At 42.8% G+C, this 22,166-nt stretch overlaps 2 protein-coding genes across 2 annotated transcripts in view; one reads left to right on the top strand and one right to left on the bottom strand.

Annotated features, from left to right (window-relative positions):
• LOC112426277 (uncharacterized) overlaps positions 1–22,161 on the bottom strand; it is a 43,902-nt gene extending 21,741 nt beyond the window's left edge. The window contains exons 1-3 of the mRNA XM_071096051.1: positions 22,104–22,161; positions 18,905–19,009; positions 4,071–4,457 (exon numbers count right to left, since the gene is read on the bottom strand). Coding sequence (XP_070952152.1) covers positions 4,071–4,457; positions 18,905–19,009; positions 22,104–22,161 — 550 coding nt within the window. The remainder of the gene's footprint in view (positions 1–4,070; positions 4,458–18,904; positions 19,010–22,103) is intronic.
• The window catches only part of LOC105479461 (KH domain containing 1), a 96,216-nt gene that overhangs the window by 70,974 nt on the left and 3,076 nt on the right, over positions 1–22,166 (top strand). The gene's annotated exons all lie outside the window — the stretch shown is intronic.

Below are 22,166 nucleotides of genomic sequence, written 5' to 3' on the forward strand. Positions count from 1 at the left end.
TTTCTCTTTTTTTTTTGATGGAGTCTTGCTCTGTTCAGTCTGGAGTGCAGTGGCGTGATCTCGGCTTACTGCAACCTCCATCTCCCAGGTTCAAGCAATTCTCGTGCCTCAGCCTCCTGAGTGGCTGGGACTACAGGCACCCGCCACCACAACCAGCTAATTTTTGCATCTTTTAGTAGAGACAGGATTTTGCCATGTTGGCCAGGCTGGTCTTGAACTCCTGACGTTAGGTGATCCACCTGCCTTGGCCTCCTAGAATGCTGGGATTACAGGTGTGAGCCACTGTGCTTGGCCCCATTTTTTTGATAATAGCCATTCTAATGGGTATGAATTGGTATCTCATTGTGGTTTTGATCTGCATTTCCCTAATGACTAGTGATGTTGAACCTCTTTTCACGTTCTTATTGGCCATTTGTATATCATCTTTGGAGAAATGTCTATTTAAGTCCTTTGCTTATAATTTATTGTTTGAGATAGGGTCTTGCTATGTTGCCCAGGCTGGTCTCAAACTTCTGGGCTCAGCAATCCTCCTGCCTCAGCCTCCTGAATAGTAGGGAGTATAAGTGTGTGCCAATGCACTTGGCTACTTTATGTTTCAATTGGGTTGTTTGTTATCCTGTATATTAATCTCTTATCAGATATATAATTTGCAAATTTTTTTTCTCGTTCTGTGGGTTGTCTTTTCATTGTTCTTCATGTTCTTTGATGTACAAAAGTTTATAATTTTGATGAAATCCAATTCATCTTTTTTGTTGTTGTTGCCTGTGCTTTTGGAGTCATATCTGAGAAATAATTGCCAAATCTAACATCATGAAGCTTTTGCCCTGTGTTTTCTTCTAACAGTTTTACATTTAGGTATTTGATCCACTTTAAGTTCTGTATATGGTAGGTATAAGGTAAGGAGTCCAGCAACATTCTTTTGTATGTGGATATCCAGCTTTCTAAGTACTATTTTTTGAAAAGACTGTCCCTCCTCCACTGAATGGTCTTGGCACCCTTGTTGAAACACAGGAGGACTTTAAAGTCAACTCAGATTTCTCAGCTTATTGTCTGGGCTCTTGATAACTGCTCCCTCGATAAATGACAACATATATCAATGCAGTAGTGCCTATCATATGATAAGGCAAGGACTATTGAGCTAATGAAAGTAAAAAGCTTAGAAGAACACCTGTGGTATGTAGTAAAAGCTCAACAAATGTTGGCTATTTCATTATTAAGAGTGACACTAGAGTCCAACATCTCACTTGTTTTCATTAAAGGTTTTAACATTTTGCAGAGTCTGTTATGTAAGTCAGGCCAAAAAGTACTATACCCTGATCACAACTAATCTTTGGATTTTCCCCCAAGACATATCCTCATCCACTCCTTTGCTTCTAAGTTTATTTTGCTTCTTATAACAAGTGTTGCACTCAATACCCAAAGATAAATCTTGATCTTAACATATGGCATGCTTTTTGTCAATGCTTTTTCTATGGATACTACTAAGACCCTTAGGTTGGGTGAGTGTTAGAGTGCCACTGCACTGCACTTTAGCCTGGGTAACAAAGCCAGACCTTGTCTCCCCACAAAAAAAATAAAAAGAAAAGGGGTCTTGCCATGTTGCCCAGACTGGTCTCAAATTCCTGGTCTCAAGCAATCCTCCCACCTTTGCCTCCCAAAATGTTAGGATTACAGGTATGAACCACTGCACCCAACCAACATTTCCACTTACACTTCACCAAAAGTTTCTTTCACTTCAGACTGATTTTCCAAGTGTACGCTAAGAGGCTTTTAGTTGTGTTGATGCCACAACTGCCAGTCTACTTATTAAGTCCAGGATTTAAATGCTAAAGACACAAGAACCTGAAAAAGGCTTACACAAACTCCTCTCAGCAAGAGCCCTTAGTCTCCATTCCCACCTTCCCCAGATCCAGCTCACAGTGACCAGTCACCAGGTACCTCTTTTTTTTTTTTTTTTTTGAGACGGAGTCTCGCTCAGTTGCCCAGGCTAGAGTGCAATGGCACGATCTTGGCTCACTGCAACCTCCACCTCCCAAGTTCTAACAATTTTCCTGCCTCAGCCTGCCAAGTAGCTGGGATTACAGGAACCCACCATCATGCCCGGCTAACTTTTGTATTTTTGTAGAGATGGGGTTTCACCATGTTGGCCAGGCTGGTCTTGAACTCCTCACCTCATGCAGTCATCTCTATTCTGTTCACTCAATTCCTTCTTCAGTACAGATAGAGTTCCTACTTTATTCTTCTCTCAACATTATAATTATTTTGGGGTTTCTGGGAAAAATTTATCTTACTTATTTCCATATATCAAAGGCCTATGCAGAACAGCTAAATAGATACTGATGAGAAATATACTACTAGACAAACTCTAACACTCACTCAACCTAAAGGTCTTAGAAATTTGTTCTGTAACACATTTTATTCAAACTACACTAGAGTCCTGCCTCTAACCAAGAGTAAGGGCTGAATGACTCCTTTTACCCTAGAGTGCACTAGTCTCTGGGATATACAGGGACTCCTCAATCAGTTCTCAGATGATTCTGCCTCTAGGAGCAGCAGAAACTAGAGGAAATCATGTCTGGGCTTACTTGAAGTTGTGTGCTTATCCAAAATCTGCCTTGCTCACTCAAGAGTCCAGGTATCACTGGTCTTTGAGGTCACTAGGCAGCATCCAGTCTTTGAAGCAAACCATTCCAGGTTTTTGACTCTGCTTTCCTGTCAATGTCAGCTAGAGGAACTCTTCTCCCTGCCTTGGCCCTGGCTGGTCCTGGTTCCACTCTGGCTGATTTGCTTCTGCACCTGGCCTAGGATACCACATGATTTATTCCTTCCTGTGTGCCTCTGGCCCAGGTTTGCCAAGGGAATGCACTCAGAGCAGCTCTACCTATTCCTGTCCATCAGTTGCTGGTTGAGCACTGGCACTGCACATACCTGCTCTACAGAATCTTAAACCTTCAGGAGTCTACCTGCTCACAGGTCCTGTGTTCCTACAGGCCTTCATCAAGGGTGGGGTCACAGTTTTGCCCCAAGAGGGCAACCTGCCTCCTTGTTCCTGTACTGGCTTGAGACTCCTAGGCTGTGTGTGAACTAGCTGATAGGCCAGAAGCTTTAGGATGAAAAGAATACTGGAGAAGTCCTCAAAGTTAGAACTTTTATTGGTGTCTGTGTCCCCTCACTCCTGTTACCTATCTTGACCCTTCCCTACTTACCTTAGTGATTTTGTGATTTCAGTGAAAAAGACGCAACCTAGAGAAGACTGCGAGGTCCCATACCTTCCAGGTGGCAGAGTCGACCTTACACAGGGTCTTGCTTTGTTGCCCGGGCTGGAATGCAGTGGTGCGATCTCAGCTCACAGCACCCTCGAACTTTCGGGCTCAAGCAATCCTCCCACCTCAGCTTCCCGTATAGCTGGGGCTACAGGCATGCACCACCATGCCCAGCTAATTTTTAAATTTTTTGTAGAGACAAGATCTCCCTCTGTTGCCCAAGCTGGTCTCGAACTCCTGGGCTCAAGCGATCCTTGCGATTTGGCCTCCCAAAGTGTTGGGATTACAGGTGTGAGCCACCGTTTCCGGCCTGACCTTTTGTAAATACTCCCAACTAATTGTTCAAACGGACTTGAACAAAAGAATCTTCCCAATACTGCCAGAGAAGGCAAAATTCTTCAAATTCATGTTTGAGGCCATAAACCAACAGGATTAAAATGGAATCGGCAGCAAGCAATGACAAGAAACCCAAGACCACTCATTTCCCTCCAGCCCAAGTGGCAGATGGGATCTCAAATACACCACGGTGTGATGCGTGACAGGCTGTTCACTGGGGATGTGGAGCATTCAAAGTGCCCTGCAGAGGGTGGGCCTGGATCACCCCCCCACCAACTGCAGACACCCCGCCCTAGGCAACATTCCTGGGGAGTCTGGACCTCCCTTGGTGGACGGACTCCCGAGGGTCTCTAGGGTTTTTCACCCCACGTCGGGGTGAACTGAAGGCATGGGAAGAGGCGGCCCCACAGCCTGGGTCCCCCAAACCCCCTCCGGGCTGAGAGCAAGAGATGCCGCCTGGAGGCCACTCACCAAGCAGCTCCGCTGGCTCGGCACTGGGGGTCGTCCAGGTCTGGGTCCTTGCCACCGGCTCCTCCCTCCGCCCACCCTTGCTTCCCGGACTCAAGAGCTGCTGGGCTCTCGACGCGCCGGCAGTGGGCTCCGCAAGCTGTCTCCTGCACAGAGCAGGCGGGAGGAGGGCTCTCGGTTGCTTCCCCTGCCGCAGCCGCGCGCTTCCGGCGGGGTCGCCGCCACTTCCGCTCGAGCGCGCCTCGCGCGGCGCGAGCCGGGACCCCAGGAATGGTCGGGCGCGCGGCCCAGGAGGCACCGCTGTCTCCTCACAATCGACCGGGCCTGCAGCCGCCGCCGCCGCCACCGCCGCCCTACTCAGGGAGTGGCCCAGGCCGGCGGCGCGCCACCCTCACCTCCTTCATTCCTACCAAGCCCAGCCTTGGCTACCTGACCCCCGTGTGGTCTCGAACTCGGTTAGTCTGGTGAAGGGACAGAGAAGCCTGGGTTCCCGGCGGCATCACTGAGATGCTCAGTCCTGAATTCTGCCCTCCATTAGGATTATCTGCTTTGTGGGATAATTTCCTCATTGGTTGAGTCAGTGAGTTGCGTGTCTGCAAGAGAGCATCCTATCTGGTGGGTCTTCATCTAGTTCTTGCACATTTCTTACTAAGTTCATCCTAAGAATATCTTACAGATAAGGAAACTGAGCTGCAAAGAAGTGTAAAAACAGTGGAACAGGAGATAACAGTATAAAGAGAAAAAAACATAGCCTGACTTTCCTTTATCGTTAATTGATTTGGGGACATTTTAAACTTATAGAAAGAAAAGAAACACGGGTTTTGTTGACACTTCTCAAAACAAAATTGGTGTAACACCTTTAAAATGTAAACTGTTATGCTGGATATATTTGTATTATTTTGAAGTCATTTAAAGTAATGGCATGAGGTGTTGCCTGCTGTTGGACCAGTAGTTTCTTTTTAGTATTCCAGCAAAGTCATAGTGAGGAAATAGGAAAAAAGAAGGAAAGCTGTAACAGGAAAAAAGGAAAAGGAGGAGCAGATGAAAAGGGCAGGAAAGGTTTAACATTTACGTAGCACTTGCTATGCACCAGACACTTCTAAGCTCTTTAAATTTATTAACTCATCTAGTTCTCACCACAGCCCTATGAAATGGGTATACTGTTATCACCTCTGGTTTACAAAAAAGACGAGTGAGGTTCAGAGAGGTTAAGCAAGTGGCCCAAGGTCATATAGTAAGTGGCAAAACTTTTGCATGAGCGCATCAGTTTGGCCCCAGAGACTGTGCTTTTTTTTTTATTTTTTTATTTTAAAAGGGCCTCCTTCCTGTTGCGCAGGCTGGAGTGCAGTGGCACCATCATGGCTCGCTGCAGCCCCAACCTGCCAGGCTCAATGAATTCTCTCACCTCAGCCTCCTGAGTAGCTGGGACCACAGGCACATACATACCACCTTGCCCAGCTAAGCTATTTTTTTTTTTTGAGATGCAGTCTTATTCTGTCACCCAGGCTGGAGGGCAGTGGTGCCATCTTGGCTCACTGCAGTGTCCACTTCCTGGGTTCAAGCGATTCTCCTGCCTCAGCCTCCCGAGTAGCTGGGATTACAGGTGCCTGCCACCACGCCCAGCTAATTTTTGTATTTTTAGTAGAGATGGGGTTTCACCAGTAGTTGGCCAGTCTGGTTTCAAACTCCTGACCTCGTGATCCACCTGCCTTGGCCTCCCAAAGTGCTGGGATTACAGGTGTGAGCCACTGCTCCCGGCCTATTCTTTTTTTTTTTTTTTTTTTTTGTATTTATTTATTTATTTATTTGTAGTGACAGGGTTTCACCACATTGCCGAGGCTGGTCTCAAATTCTTGGGCTCAAGGGGTCCGCCCGCCTCAACCTCCCAAAGTGTTGGGATTATAGGCATGAGCCACTGTGCCTGGTCCTAGAGTTTATGCTTATTTTTTGATTGATTGATTGATTGATTGAGACAGAGACTAGCTCTGTCGCCCAGGCAGTGGTGTGATCTTGGCTTACTGCAATCCCTGCCTTCTGGGTTCAAGCCATTCCCGTGCTTCAGCGTCTCAAGTAGCTGGGATTACAGGCATGCGCCACCATGCCCTGCTAAGTTTTGTATTTTTAGCAGAGACGGGGTTTCACCATGTTGGCCAGGCTGGTGTCAAACTCCTTACCTCAGGTGATCCGCCTACCTCGGCCTCCCAAAGTGCTGGGATTACAGGTGTGAGCCACCATGCCCAGCCTATGCTTCTAATCACCACACTATATTTCCTCTGAATAGAGGTTAAGACTTGAATCAACTGGATTTGATGCTACTGAGTAGGAGTAGACAAGAGAGGTTTGCAAGGAAATTACTCTTCCATGATGTGAGAGTATGGGCTAAAATGTTTCATAGAACAAAAATACCATGAATAAAGTTTAAAAAGAGGAAACATACAGTGCACAAAGAATTAATATCTGGAATAGATAGTGAAAACAAATGTATATAAGAAAAAGACAACCCTATAGAGAAATGGACAAATGTGTAGACAATAGATGAAGAAGAATGAAATAAAACTGACCACATAAAGAAGATGCTTAACTGCGCTAGTGACGCTGGCATGCAAAGGAAAATAATAGAGAGATCCATTTTATCCCACACTGGCTAAAACTGAAATTTGAAAATATCAATTTTGTGGAAAAGTGAATATTCTTGGTAGAAGTATAAACCAGGATAGCCACTGCCAGGGGTGGGGGTAGATTTGGCAGTATTAATTGTAAAATATTAAAATTAAGTAATCTTTGAAGTAATATTGATTATAATGAAAAACACTGCTTCAGACATTCTAATTTAACTTTTTTATTCTACAGATAAACAGGAGTTCAAACAGAGGTATGCAAAATATTTAACTGGAAACATTTTTTGCATAATAGTTTAAAATTAGAAAAATGTAATTTCAGCAGGTAAATAAACTATGGTAATCATTTACTCATTCTCTAAACACATATTTGTTGATTTTTTACTAGGTATTAGGCATTATTCTGAACATTGAGGATAAATTGACAGTTATCTTTGTGAACTAGAGAAAGATGATAGGGTGGGTCAGGGGCTAATTAATATTCTCCAGCCCAGACCCTTCCCCTTAATTCTTTGTTACGTCTTGATAGAATGATTTCAGTTTGTTCTGTAAATCACACTGGACTCCCCTGTAATGACTACAGAAACAAAAAGGTTTTTTATATGGATATATGGGTATACCCCAATTTCAAGGTATAAAGGCACAATAGCAGACTCTAGGAATGAGGAAAGCTGGAAAGGAAGGGGCCATGCTGATACTGACCATCAAGAAAAGCTTGAAGAGATGTCTCAAATACCCTGATGACTTACTTTTCACTGAAATGCAAAGAAATTGGCATCTTAGATATGCTTCCAAAGATTGTGCCCTCCCCCCTGGACAGCTTTTAATGAAGGCAGGACTACAGCAAGAGAAACAGCCAGATAATTGGTTAAAAAGAAAGACTTGCAGGGGCTTGTTTCTTATTATGTTTATATGGTAAATGCCTAGTTAGGACAAAGACAAAGAGCTTGATCATGGTTTGCTTACACTATCCCTGGTGAATAGATTCAATTACAAAAGAGATTGATGCCTCAACCATAGCAAAAACCTTGTCAAGCTCTCAACTTAGACCACAACATGCTTGTTTAAAAGTGTGGAGAAGGGGCCAAGAGAGGAAACAACATGACAAGGAGTTTATAAATCTAAAGGATGACTTTCTCTCTGCATCTAACTAGTATGTGACTGCTTCTGCATTCCCTTTGATCTGTTCTTGGCTTTCTGAATGTAAATATTTTTGTCCTAAAAATTGGGGACCAGATCTGGTCCTCTCAAGGGGAAGTAAGAAGAACCCCAATGTATTTTTTCTTCCAGCTAATTTAAAATAATTGGATTTAGCCAGTTGTGGTAGTGCATGGCTGTAGTCCTAGTTATTCAGGAAGCTAGGGCAGGAGGATGGCTTGAGCCCAGGAACTCCAGGCTAGTGCGCTATAACTGCCACTATGAATAGCTACTGCACTCCAGCCTGGGTGACAGAGCGAGACTCCGTCTCAAAAAAAAAAAAAAAAAAAAAAAGCATATTGGATTTGTCAGCAGAAAGCCTTCCAAAATGAGGAAAGATGGGACCTGGACTCAGTAAAAATCCCAGCCTCCCAGAGTGCTGGGAGTACAGGTGTGAGCTACCATGCCTGGCCTAGGTATTTCATATATATGAAATCATACTGTATTTGTCTGAGGGTCAAAGAGTTTTACTTGGCCATGAATATCAGACAGCACAAGTTGCTCTTAACTATTTAAAGATGAATTATAATCAAGAACCAGAAAGGGCCAGGCCTGGTGACTCACACCTGTAATCCCAGCATTTTGGGAGGCTGAGGCAAGTGGATCACGAGGTCAGGAGATCGAGACCGTCCTGGCCAACATGGTGAAACCCTATCTCTACTAAAAATGCAAAAATTGGCCGGGCGCGGTGGCTCAAGCCTGTAATCCCAGCACTTTGGGAGGCCGAGACGGGCGGATCACAAGGTCAGGAGATCGAGACCATCCTGGCTAACACGGCGAAACCCCGTCTCTACTAAAAACACAAAAAATTAGCCGGGCGAGGTGGCGGCGCCTGTGGTCCCAGCTACTCGGGAGGCTGAGGCAGGAGAATGGCGGGAACCCGGGAGGCGGAACTTGCAGTGAGCTGAGATCTGGCCACTGCACTCCAGCCTGGGCGACAGAGCGAGACTCCGTCTCAAAAAAAAAAAAAAAAAAAGGAAAAATTAGCTGGATGTGGTAGTGTGCGCCTGTAGTCCCAGCTACTTGGGAGGCTGAGGCAGAAGAATCTCTTGAACCTGGGAGGCAGAGGTTGCAGTGAGTCAAGATCATGCCACTGCACTCTAGTCTGGCGACAGAGTGAGACTTCGTCTCAAAAAAAAAAAAAAAAAAAAAATTCCCAACAAGACCCCAGACATCCTCAGTTGGTTACTGTTGTTAGAGAATCCCCAAACCAAATTCCTAGGGAAGGCTATGCCTTGCTCTTTGTTTTTGTTTATTCTTTTGAGACGAACTCTGTCACCCAGGCTGGATTGGAGTGGTACGATGAAAGCTCACTGAAGTCTTGACCTCCTGGGCTCAAGCAATCTTCCTACCTCAGCCTCTCAAGTAGCTGGGACTATAGGTCCATGCCACCATGCCCAGCTAATTTTAGTATTTTTTCTAGAGATGGAGTTTCGCCATGTTGCCCAGGCTGGTCTCAAGCTCTTGGGCTCAAGCAAGCTGTCTGCCTGCCTCAGCCTCCTAAAGTATTAGGATTACAGGCTTGAGCCACTGTGCCCCACTGGCCATGCCTTTTAATATATATTAGTCAGAACCTTCTTTGAGAAATTTTTGGTAAGGATCTGCTGGTAATTTTAATTATGTTAACTCAGGTGCACCTCTAGATAATTTACTTAAAGCATTTTATTTTATAAACATTAAGCCCATGCCTTAGTAGAAAGAATATAAACCTTAACATAAGGAGAATTGGGTTCCAGTTCGAACTCCACCATTTACTGGTTAGACACCTGTTGAAACTTATCTTAAAATCAGTTTCCTGATAGTAAAATGGGGATAACAGGAGTGTGGATTATATAAGATGAGACACGTGGAAATGTCTTACCAACTGACAGGCACCCTTCTCCTACCATGGTAAACTGTCTGTTAATAGTTTTAAGAACTTTCTATCCTGCTGCTTTTTGATGACTAAATATCATTTGTAACGCCAGACTCCCTGACTGGCTTATATCTAAAACGAGTCTATAAAGCAAATGTTGAAAGAGTTCAGATTGTTCACAGACTGCCAATAAAAATTGTCTACACATAATGGCCATTTTTTAATGAGAATAATATTTTCTATAAGTTTATAAATAATATACTCAACAGTTGTTCAATGAAGCTATTTTCTAGAAATGAATTGTTCAATGTTATAATGCTCCTGAGGCCTAGCACAGCACCTGCCAAATAGTAGGCACTAAATAATTATTTGTTGAATAAATGAATGAAAGTCTTCTTAATGGCTAGGAATTTATTCTAATACTGAATAAAAAAGGACCTGTAAAGGAGTGAAGCACATTTTAAATTACTAAGCCTAAGGAGATAAATGTATATGCCTGACCTTTGGAAAGTAATCCACTTTGATTTTACTAAAACATTCCTAGGGAAGAATCTCATGATTGTCTAAGGTACCACAGTATTTCTAACTCCATTCAAACTTCAGGCTCGACAATCATGGCTCTGTGCTAGTTTTTATTACACAAATTTCTAGAAAATACTTCTTCTCATAAAGGTCTGTATAAACTTAGTGTAGTTTAAGGAGTTTGACTTATCACCTTTTTTTTTTTTTTTTTTTTGAAACAGGGTCTCACTCTGTTACCCAGGCTGGAGTGCAGTGGCGCGATCTTGGCTCACTGCAACCTCCACCTCCCAGGTTCAAGCGATTCTCCAGCCTCAGCCTCCTGAGTAGCTGGGATGAAAGGCACCTGCCACCGCACCCAGTTAATTTTTGTATTTTTAGTAGAGATGGAGTTTCACTATGTTGGCCAGGCTGGTCTTGAACTCCCGACCTCAGGTGATCTGCCTGCCTCGGCCTCCCAAAGTGCTGGGATTGCAGGCATGAGCCAACGTGCCTGGTGTGACCTGTCACTTTCTAATGACCGCAAGCAATAATCCCACTAAAGGATGCTTGCCTGAAGCATTTTCTTGAGGAAACTGGTAAAAAAAAAAAAAAAAAAAATAGCCAGGAGTTGTGGCTAATGCCTGTAATCCCAGCACTTTGGGAGGCCAAGAAGTGGTGGTGGGGGGGTGGATCACTTGAAGTCAGGAGTTCAAGACCAGCCTGGCCAACATGATGAAACCTTGTCTCTATTAAAAACGCAAAAATTATCTGGACGTAGTGGCATGCCCCTATAATCCCAGCTACTCAGGAGGCTGAGGTGGGAGAATTGCTTGAACCTAGGAGGCAGAGGCTGCAGTGAGCCAAGCATCTGACTACTGCACTCCAGCCTGGGTGACAGAGTGAGAGACCCTGTCTCCAAAAAAAAAAAAAAAAACGTTATTATTATTATTTTTTTTAGTAAACCAATAATTGAAAAAAATTCAGATAAGTCATTTTCATTTGAATTTAAAATTTTGTTTTTTGAATATATAATATCTTTATTGCGTTCAAAATTCAAAAAGTGCTTTTTTTTGTTTGTTTGTTTTTTTTGAGACGGAGTCTTGCTCTGTGCCCCAGGCTAGAGTGCAGTGGCGGGATCTCGGCTCACTGCAAGCTCCGCCCCCCCGGGTTCACGCCATTCTCCTGCCTCAGCCTCCCGAGTAGCTGGGACTACAGGCGCCGCCACCTCGCCCGGCTAATTTTCTTGTATTTTTAGTAGAGACGGGGTTTCACCGTGTTAGCCAGGATGGTCTCGATCTCCTGACCTCGTGATCCGCCCGTCTCGGCCTCCCAAAGTGCTAGGATTACAGGCTTGAGCCACCGCGCCCGGCCTCAAAAAGTGCTTTTAATGAAAAAGATACTCGCCAAATCCTGTCTGTCAGTTATACAGTATCATTTCTTGTAAGAAACCTGTTTCTTTTTTTTTTTTTTGCTTTTTTCTTTTTGAGACGGACTCTCGCTCTTGTTCCTCAAGCTGGAGTGCAGTGGGGCAATCTCGGCTCACTGCAAACTCCGCCTCCCAGGTCATTCTCTTGCCTCAGCCTCCCTAGTAGCTGGGACTACAGGCACCTGACACCATGCCTGGCTAAGTTTTTGTATTTTTAGTAGAGATGGGGTTTCACTGTGTTAGCCAGGATGGTCTCGATCTCCTGACCTTGTGATCCGCCCGCCTTGGCCTCCCAAAGTGCTGGGATTATAGGCTTGAGCCACCGCTCCCGGCTGTAAAAAACCTGTTTCTAATTTATTGTGTACCCTTAGTTCTCAGATAAATACACATACACAATTTCTTTTCTTCCTTTTTGTGTATAGATGGCATCATACAGTACACTCTTTAGCACCTGGCCATTTTTTAACTTAATATATCTTGTGGGTGGTTGCATTTTAGAGCAGAAACACTTTCTTGTAATTTCTTATAGCTATGTAGTCTTTTATTTATTTATTTATTTTTAAATTTTAAGACAGAGTCTTATTCTGTTGCCCAGGCTGCAGTGCAGTGGCCCAATCTCAGCTCACTGCAACCTCTGCCCCCCTGGCTCAAGTGATTCTTCTGCCTCAGCCTCCCTAGGAGCTGGGATTACAGGCACGCACCACCACGCCTAGCTAATTTGTGTATTTTTAGTAGAGATGGGGTTTCTCCATGTTGGCCAGGCTGGTCTCAAACTCCTGACCTCAAGTGATCCACCCGCCTTGGCCTCCCAAAGTGCTGGGATTACAGGCATGAGTCACTGTGCCCAGCCTGAATCTTTTTATGTTTATTGTCTGTGGATTTTGTTTCATTCTTAGGAATGCCCTCCTTATTCCATGACTATAAAATATTTGCTCATGGTTTCCTCTGGTATGGTTTGAGTTTTCTTTTTTACATTTAAATGTTTGATGTTCCTGAGGTGTGATTCGATTTAGGTTGTTAGGTATAGTTCAAATGAATTTTTATTATTTTTATTATTTTACATATATATTTAAATCTAATTTTATTGTTTGTTGTTGTTGTTGTTGTTGTTGTTGGAGACAGAGCCTCACTCTGTCACCCAGGCTGGAGTGCAGTGGTGTGATCATAGCTCACTGCAGCCTCAAATTCCTGGGCAGCCTCAAATTCCTGGGCTCCAGTTATCTTCCCACCTCAATCTCCTGAACAGCTGGGACTACAGGCATGGACCACTATGCCTGGCCAATTTTTCAATTATTTTTATTTTTGTGGAGACAAGGTTTCACCGTCTTGCCCAGGCTCATCTCAAGCTCCTTGGCTCAAGTGATCCTCCCTCCTTTACCTTCCAGAGTGCTGAGATTACAGGTGTGCCCCACTGCACCTGGCCTCAAATGGATTTTTAATAGGTTAACCTGTTTATTCCAATGATAATTCAATCCTTGATTGAATAGTCTGCCTTTTCCACAGTAATTTGAATTGTCTCCTTTATTAAATTTCTATGCATATATATGGGTGTATTTTTGGTTTTCTGTTCTATTTCATTGATTGGTCTTTTCATGCATTAATAAAATTATAGCCTTTTATTTATTGAAGTATTGTACTATTTAGTACATGGATAGGACTAAGCCTTTTTCATGCCTGTTTTTTGTAGAACTTGTAGTTTAGGAATTACTTTAAAATTTTTACATGGTTTAAAAAATCAAAAGGATGATCTTTTATGACATAAAATTATATAAAATTCAGTTTGTGTTTATAAATAAAGGTTTGTTTTTTTTTAAACTTATTTTTTGAGACGGAGTCTCGCTGTGTCGCCCAGGCTGGAGTGCAGTGGCGCGATCTCGGCTCACTGCAAGCTCCGCCTTCCGGGTTCACGCCATTCTCCTGCCTCAGCCTCCCGAGTAGCTGGGACTACAGGCGCCCGCCACCACGCCCGGCTTTTTTGTATTTTTAGTAGAGACGGGGTTTCACCCTGTTAGCCAGGATGGTCTCGATCTGCTGACCTTGTGATCCGCCCGCCTCGGCTTCCCAGAGTGCTGGGATTACAGGCGTGAGCCACCGCGCCCGGCCTAAATAAAGTTTTATTGGGACAGAGCAGTACCCATCATTTATGTATTGCCTCTGACCCCTTTTGCACTGCATTCGATGAGTGGATAATTTATTTATTTTTTTTTTCGAGGTAGGATCTCAGTCTGTTGCCCAGGCTGCAGTGCAATTGCATGATCTCAGCTCACTGCAATCTTCGCTTACCTGTCTCAAGCCGTTCTCCAGCCTCAGACTCCTGAGTAGCTGTGACTATAGTCATGAGCCACCATGGTTGGCTAATTTTTTTTTTTTTTAATTTTAAAAATTCTATTTATTTATTTATTTTTTGTCTTTTGAAGAAATGGGGTTTTGCTATGTTGCCCAGGCTGGTCTCCAGCTGCTGAGTTCAAAGTGAACCACCTGCCTTGGCCTCCCAAAGTGCTGGGATTACAGGTGTGAGCCATTGAACCCAGCCTGAGTGAGGCTGGTTTTGACACAGACTTCATGCCACAGAGTATAAAATATTTACTGTCTGGCCCTTTATAGAAAATGTTTGTCTGACAATTGCTCTAAATTACCAGAAGAGCTAATTTACTCTAAATACATTGTGATATCTGTAGAAAAATTTTCAACGAAATAATTATTAGGATATGATTTAGGGCCAGCGCAGTGGCTCACACCTGTAATCCCTCCAGTTTGGGAGGCTGAGGAAGGCAGATTGCTTGAGCCCACAAGTTAGAGATCAGCCTGGGCAACATAGGGAGACCCCCATCTCTACAAAAAATAGGAAAATTAGCTGGGCGTGGTGGCTCAGGCCTGTAGTGCCAGCTACTCAGGAGGCTGAGGCATAAGAATTGTTTGAGCCTGGGAGGTGGAGGTTGCAGTGAACCCAGATTCCACCACTGCAGTCTAGCCTGCGTGACAGGGTGAGACCGTGTTGGAAAAAAATAAAAAATTTTAAAAAAGGATGATTTAGGCCAAGGCCTGGGCCCTGTGGCTTATACCTATAATCCCTCTACTTTGGGAGGCTGAAATGGGCCAATCTCTTGACCCCAGTAGTTCAAGATCAGCCTGGGCTACTCAGGAGGCTGAGATGGGAGGATTGAATGAGTCCGGAAGGCTAAGGGTGCAGTGAGCTGTGATCTTGCTACTGTACTCCAGCATGGAGGACAGAATGAGACCCTGTCTCAGAAAAAAAAAAAGAAAAGAAAAAGAAAAAGAACATTTTTTTAAAAAAGGATAAGATTTAATTTAAATTATTTTTGTCATCGAACTGTGTACTTCCTTGAGTGCGAAATAGCTGAATCTATGGTTTTAGTACAGTTGCAATTATGTGAGTTTTCTCATGTCCAAAATAGAAGACATTGAAACATTTCTTTTTATGTTTATATTTTCCGGTATACATTCAGTGATACTTAAAAATTAAGATGGGAGTGAAACTTTTTATGCATTAGATGTAAATATTTTTCTGGTACATGTTTAGGTTAGAGGGCCGATGATTGGCTTTCTATAGTATTTTTGTTTGCTATAGGTTCTTTGATTCAACATTAAGTCTAGTGTCCTTGAGAATAATTTTTTGACTTTTATTAAATTTATTGGAGCTATTCCCAGTGTATTTTCTCAGGTTTGATAGAAATATCACTGCAGACTTTCTCATACTAGTTGTATTAATAGGATTTCTCTCCAGCAAGCTACATAGTAAGAGAATTCCAACTGAATGACTTTGATTTTTAATGTATAAATAGGACTTTTTCTCTCATTTATTTATTTTTTGCTACACGATAAAGTGGCAAGGATTTTTCTATAATATTAGTTTTTTGGTACTCAATAAGGCCAGAACTACTGCATATACATTTTAATTATAAATTATTTGATGCTAGGGTGGGCACAGTGGCTCAGCCTGTAATCCCAGAACTTTGGGAGGCCGAGGCGGGTGGATCGCTTGAGGTCAGGAGTTTGATGACACCAGTCTGGCCGACATAGCAAAACCTGTTTCTACTAAAAATACAAAAAGTAGTACGCTTGTAATCCCAGCTACTCAGGAGGCTGAGACAGGAGAATTCCTTGAACCCGGGAGGTGGAGGTTGCAGTGAGCCAAGATTGTGCCACTGCACTGCAGCCTGGGCAACAGAGTGAGACTCCATATAAAAAAAAAAATTATTTGATGCTTAATATTATATAACTTGGAAAGTGCTTATGAATGAAAATAATCAAGATATACTTTGTGCTTTTCACTCTTGAGGTTTTATGTGATGAAACATTGCTACCTACAGTTCATTCTCCCTCCTTGGAAAGTGGAACATTGCTGATCTCAATCAAAATGAGAGAAGTATGTAAAAGGGACCAGAATTATGTAGCATGCTTTGAACAGCAAGTAACAGGAAACACTGGTCCAGTTGGATGCTAATAAAGCACTGTATTATTGCCAATAGCAGGCATTCCAGGCATATTATGCCAAGGGCTCAAATTCAGTTTCTTGGTTTGCCTCCCTTTCCGCTTTGTGTTGGCTTCCTCTTCAGGTTGGTAGCAAAATACTTGTAGCTGATTCCAAAATCATATCCTGCTATAAACACTGTGAGAAGGAAAGAAGAGACAAGTTCTTTTTTGTGTCTCTCTTCAGAAATGAGACAACCTCTGCTGGAAGCCTCCTTTAGGTTTTACTTCATTTCAAAACTGGGACATGTGCCATTTCCTAAAGCAATCACTGGCAAGGGGAATTAGATTATCATGATTAGTCTAATCACCTGGAATTAAATTGATGTTAGGAGTTAGTGTCCATCAGCACTAAGCAGAGTTCTCTTTTTCTATGTTTTGACATCATGTGGGAGTTGAAAAACTGCAACTGTCAGCCAGAGATTGACAGAGTGATGGAGCCACTGAATAAGAAATGGATTTTATGACCTGGGAACATGAGAAGCTATGCTAAATGAAACTCATACATTTGAAGCTGCCAATTTCTCATAGATTATCTATTTGTTCAAGTGTAAGGAATCTTGAGAACTCATGTAGGATGCAATAGAAACTATATTTTATTTGAGTGCATATTTGTTAACATATTCCTGCTTTTTAAATACTCTACAATCAGGCTGGGTGCAGTGTCTCATGCCTATAATCCCAGTGCTCTGGGCGGCTGAGTCGGGAGGATCACTTGAGCCCAGGAGTTTGAGACTGCAATGAGCTATGATCATGACACTATTCTCTGGCCTGGGCAATAGGGCAAGATCCTGTCTCTGAAAACAAAACAAAATAATAAAAACAAAAATAGGCTGGGCGCGGTGGCTCATGCCTGTAATCCCACCACTTTGGGAGGTCGAGGTGGGCGGATCACGAGGTCAGGAGATCGAGACCATCCTGGCTAACACGGTGAAACCCCAACTCTACTAAAAATACAAAAAATTAGCTGGGCGCAGTGGCGAGCGCCAATAGTCCAGTTACTCAGGAGGCTGAGGCAGGAGAATGGCGTGAACCTGGGAGGTGGAGTTTGCAGTGAGCCGAGATTGTGCCACTGCACTCCAGCCTGGGCAATGTCTCAAATAAATAAATAAATAAATAAATAAAATGAAAACAAAAATAAAAACCCCTTTACCATCAGAAAGTTATCGACACTTTTGGTTTCAGATGTGTCCGTCTTGCTGTGAGTCCACATCCAGCAGGGACAGGCAAAGCCAAGAGCACCAGGGCTCCTCTCCTTCCTGTGTGTGTGCACCTTCCCATGAATATACAAAATAAAGATGATTACTTACTCCATGTGTTACACTTGCAAATCTTGCCTTTTTTTATTGCTCTAAAATGTGAGGTAACCAAGATTGTGCATAAGTAGCAATAGACAACTTACTGCACACTATCTCTGACTCTGTTTCTGGTCCTATATGGTACTTTGGATAATATTATTTTGATAATTATGCATGAATAATTTTTCCAGTAGCACCAGCTGGCCCTAGCTCGCAGCCACCCCTTCCCAGTACATAAGTGCTTTGTTGTTTTTGAAAGATAATTTTTAAATGTTGAATATAATTTTTTTTTCCCAAGAGACTGGGTTTCACTCTCACCTCGGCTGGAGTGCAATGGCATGATCATAACACACCTTGAACTCCTGAGTTCAAGCAATCCTCCTGCCTCAGCTTCCTGGTAGCCACCACATTGGTGAGCTGGATTTTTTTATTTTTTAAGCTTTAACACAAAAGTCAAATGGTTTCTTTATTTCACCAAAGGGTTAATAATTGAGAAAGTGATTATCAACATGTACACAAAGCTAATTAGAAAATTAGCTTTCTCAATAGAAATTCAAGTGTCCTGTTAACACTGATGTCACTTATAAATAAATGTTTTGAACCTTTACCTTTTATTTTTTTATTTTTTTATTTTTGCCTCCCAACATAAAGGCCATACCAGAAAACCTCAGGAATGTAATAATTTATTTATAAGTTTTTTCTTCAAAAAAATCCCTTAAAGTTCAGACATTAACACTGATATGCAATACCAAATAACGCCACAGGACAGATGGAAACAGGAAAAGTCAGATGGTTGGCACTTAAAAGGACCAGTAATTAAGCAATTAAAAGTGGATTGGATTGTTGGTTAATATTTGTTCATTTGAAAGAATCAAGTGGCAGAGGTAGCCTCTTGGAAGAGGGAGATTAAGTCACACCTAATGCTTCCCCTCACTGACCAAGGGGCTGGGATATCTTGTTAACTACCTCTTTTCTGTTTAATTGCATTCTGTACTCTAATTTTCTCAGATCGTATATTCTATCTTATTTTTCCCTCTGGACAGAAAGAAATCTTTGTTTACTTCATCCTACGTCTTTTCTCTGAGAAAAGGCAGTCTCCTCTCATAGGGGAAAGAAAACCAGGAGGAGGGAGAGAGGAAGGAAGGGGAAGAAGGGAAGATGAGAGAGAGAAGAGAGAGGAGACAGAGACGGAGAGAGAGAGGAGAGACAGAGCAGAGAGAGAGAAAGAGAAAAATGGAACATCAGATTAAAGTAGAAGACGTGGGAGAGAGGGGAAGGAAAGAGGGAGCAGGAAGGGGGATGCACCAAGCTCTCAATTTCAGGACTGTGCAAAATGATTTTCCAGGAGATGCACATGTGGTCTCGTATTTCTCACAATAGTCCACCCAGGCTCCCTCCTCAGGTCTGTCTCCCACTACCAAAACCCAATATAGCCAGTCTCGCTGCCTTACCTGGAGGGAGGGCCAGGACCTGGTGCCAAGTCTGGGACTCCACTGCTGTCCCTGAACAGACTTGTTGGAGGCATTCACATTTCTCTCCACTCTTGGGGAAACAGCCTGCAACAGGAAAGGAGTGCGTGTTAGTGTTTTCTCAGGGCCACCTGGTGGTCCTAGCTTGCTGCACCCCGTTTTCTGACTGAGAGGAAGCAGCAAGTGTGACTTAATCTCCTTCTTGCAAGGGGCTACCTCTTCCACTTGATTTTTTTTTTTTTTTTGAGATGGATTCTTGCTCTGTTGCCCAAGCTGGAGTACAGTGGTGCAATCTCCACTCACTGCAACCTCCACCTCCCAGGTCAAGTGATTCTCCTACCGCAACCTCCCGAGTAGCTGAGATTACAGATGCACACCACTATGCCCAGCTAATTTTTGTATTTTTAGTAGAGATGGGGTTTCACCATGCTGGCCGGGCTGGTCTCGAACTTCTGACCTCAGGTGATCTGCCTGCCTCAGCCTCCCAAAGTACTGGGATTACAGGCGTGAGCCACTGCGCCCGGCCGTCCATTTGATTCTTTCAGATGGATGTCTGTGGGGCACAGAAAGGGGCTCAGCTGAGGGGGCTTATGGGTATTACCCAGGGTGCAGCCTCAGGTTGGGGTAACTGCTGTCGCTGCTGCCACAGCTGCAGGATGAAGAGGTGGAAAGACACTGGGGGAAATATGGAATCAAATTTTTAAAAATGTTTTATTTTGGAGCTACTTGCCCCAAATCTTGAAATCAGAAAGTCCTGAGGGCTCTATCTCAGAATTCATCCCAAATGCATACATTTCATACATGTGCTCTATTCTAAAACATGTTGGGCTGGGTGCTGTGGCTCATGCCTGTAATTCCAGCACTTTGGGAGGCTCAGGTGGGTGGATCACCTGAGGTCAGGAGTTCTAGACAAGCCTGGCCGACATGGTGAAACCCCGTCTCTATTAAAAATACAAAAATTAGCTGGGCGTGGTGGTGCATGCCTGTCATCCCAGCTACTCAGGAGGCTGAGGCAGAAGAATTGCTTGAACCCAGGAGGCAGAGGTTACAGTGAGCCGAGATCGTGCCATTGCACTCCAGCCTGGGTGAAAAGACTAAAAGTGTGTCTCAAACAAAAAAAAAAAAAGAAAAAAAAAGTTGACTTTTTTTTTTTTTTCTGAAATTCAAACACAATGTGCAAAATAACCAAACTATTAGGATGCCTTTTATTTTGGTTTCTTGGAATGACCACTGTTAATAAAAATGTTTGCTCTTTTAATTTATATATAAAAAGGAATATTCAGGTTTGCTTGATGTTCTGCAAATTTTGAATGACTCAAACATATTATGAGTGTTCTTTTGGTTACCAAGCTTAGAATAACATAAAAAACTGACAAGTCAAAAGAAAAAAAAATTTTTTAGGTTATTTGTAATAAAATGATGTGTACTTCTAAAATTAAAAAATCTTGTTTATTTTATAGACTGTCATATAACTGTTAAGACCTTGATTATAAAAAAGAAAATGTCTTTGTCATTTATCAGTTGGTGACATTCATAATATACTTTATGGGGTAAATTAAAGTTCCTGGGGATTTGTTAGTGCCCTCCTTAACTCTCATGACAATTCTCCTCTTACTTGAGAAGGGAGTGTTTGTGATCATCTGACCTGTTCTAGGGAACTGTCCATGCGTTTTATAGATATTTTGGAAAATTCTTTTTAAAATATTGATGTTTCGGCTGGGCGCGGTGGCTCAAGCCTGTAATCCCAGCACTTTGGGAGGCCGAGACGGGCGGATCACGAGGTCAGGAGATCGAGACCATCCTGGCTAACACGGTGAAACCCTGTCTCTACTAAAAAATACAAAAAACTAGCCGGGTGAGGTGGCGGGCGCCTGTAGTCCCAGCTACTCAGGGGGCTGAGGCAGGAGAATGGCGTAAACCCGGGAGGCGGAGCTTGCAGTGAGCTGAGATCCGGCCACTGCACCCCAGCCTTGGCGACAGAGCGAGACTCCGTCTCAAAAAAAAAAAAAAAAAAAAAAAAAAGAAAGAAAAAAAAATGAATTCTAACACTAAATTTGAGAATGCTCTGCAAGACTTGAACTTCCATGGCTTGGGAATTGCTAATTAGCCTCAATGGCAATATCAACTCCTTCTGGGATCCATAGGCTACTCCATGCAGTTAGGAATTCACTTCTTGAACCTGTACTCTGCCATATCACAAGCTCACATTTCTAAATACTACAAAGGATTCATTTGATGCATCTAGCTTTTAATAGGTAACAACAATCTTCCCCAAATATCCATCTAATTAGTCTCTGTATGACTAGAAATCTGAAGATTTAGTCTTTTGGAAAAGACTTCTAAAAATCAGAGGAAAAACTACCCTTGTCCTCAATGGAAAGGAATTCACTGAGGAACCATAAACTGAGGATTCTTAAGTATCTTCCAGAAGAATGATCTTCGGAAGAAGACGACCAAACCAATATCTTCAGATCAAGCTGTTGATGATACCAAGTAGACACTTTCAACCAAGACAATAAAACAAGATACATGTTCTGGTATCTTTGCCTTCCTTTAAAAATTTTGCTCTGGTTATCAAAGTGCCTAGTTGTCCCCTAGAGGCCAACCAACAGTTTTTAAGATTCTTTCACAAATTATATTTTATCTTAATCTTCTGTAGTACAGAATTTCCATGCCACCTAAGGAAAGGCAAAACTTTCTTCTGCTTTTTTTGCAGACTATAGCTATTGTTTTTAAATTTTTATCATTATATTTTAAGAGACAGGGTCTTGCTCTGTCACCCAGGCTGTAGTGCTGTGATACTAACTCACTGCAGGCTCAAGCAATTTTCCCACCTCAGCCTCCCGAATAGCTGGGACTACAGTTGTACAGCACCTCACCTGGCTATTTTTTTTATTTTTTAGTAAAGACGAAGTCTTGCTTTGTTGCCCGATCTGGTCTCAAAATCTTGGCTTATCCCCCACCCCCAACCCCCTGCCCTGGCCTCCCAAAGTGCTAGGATTACAGGCATGAGTCGCCACTCCCCGATTTATTGTTTTAAATCTAACTGACTAATGCAATTTTTATCCTCTACCTGATTCTACTAACAAAAATTTAATCGGTATTCAACACTTCAAAAGGTAGATTTTCTTCTATACGTTTCTTCTGGAATTTGAATTTTCTTGACAGTATTAATTTTTACCTTCAGCTTTATCAGTATTGAACACTGACCTGAAACAACAAAGGATGTCTGATGACATTATTG

The sequence above is a fragment of the Macaca nemestrina genome, chromosome 5 (genome assembly GCF_043159975.1).
Source record: "Macaca nemestrina isolate mMacNem1 chromosome 5, mMacNem.hap1, whole genome shotgun sequence".
NCBI classification, from domain to species: Eukaryota; Metazoa; Chordata; class Mammalia; order Primates; family Cercopithecidae; genus Macaca; species Macaca nemestrina.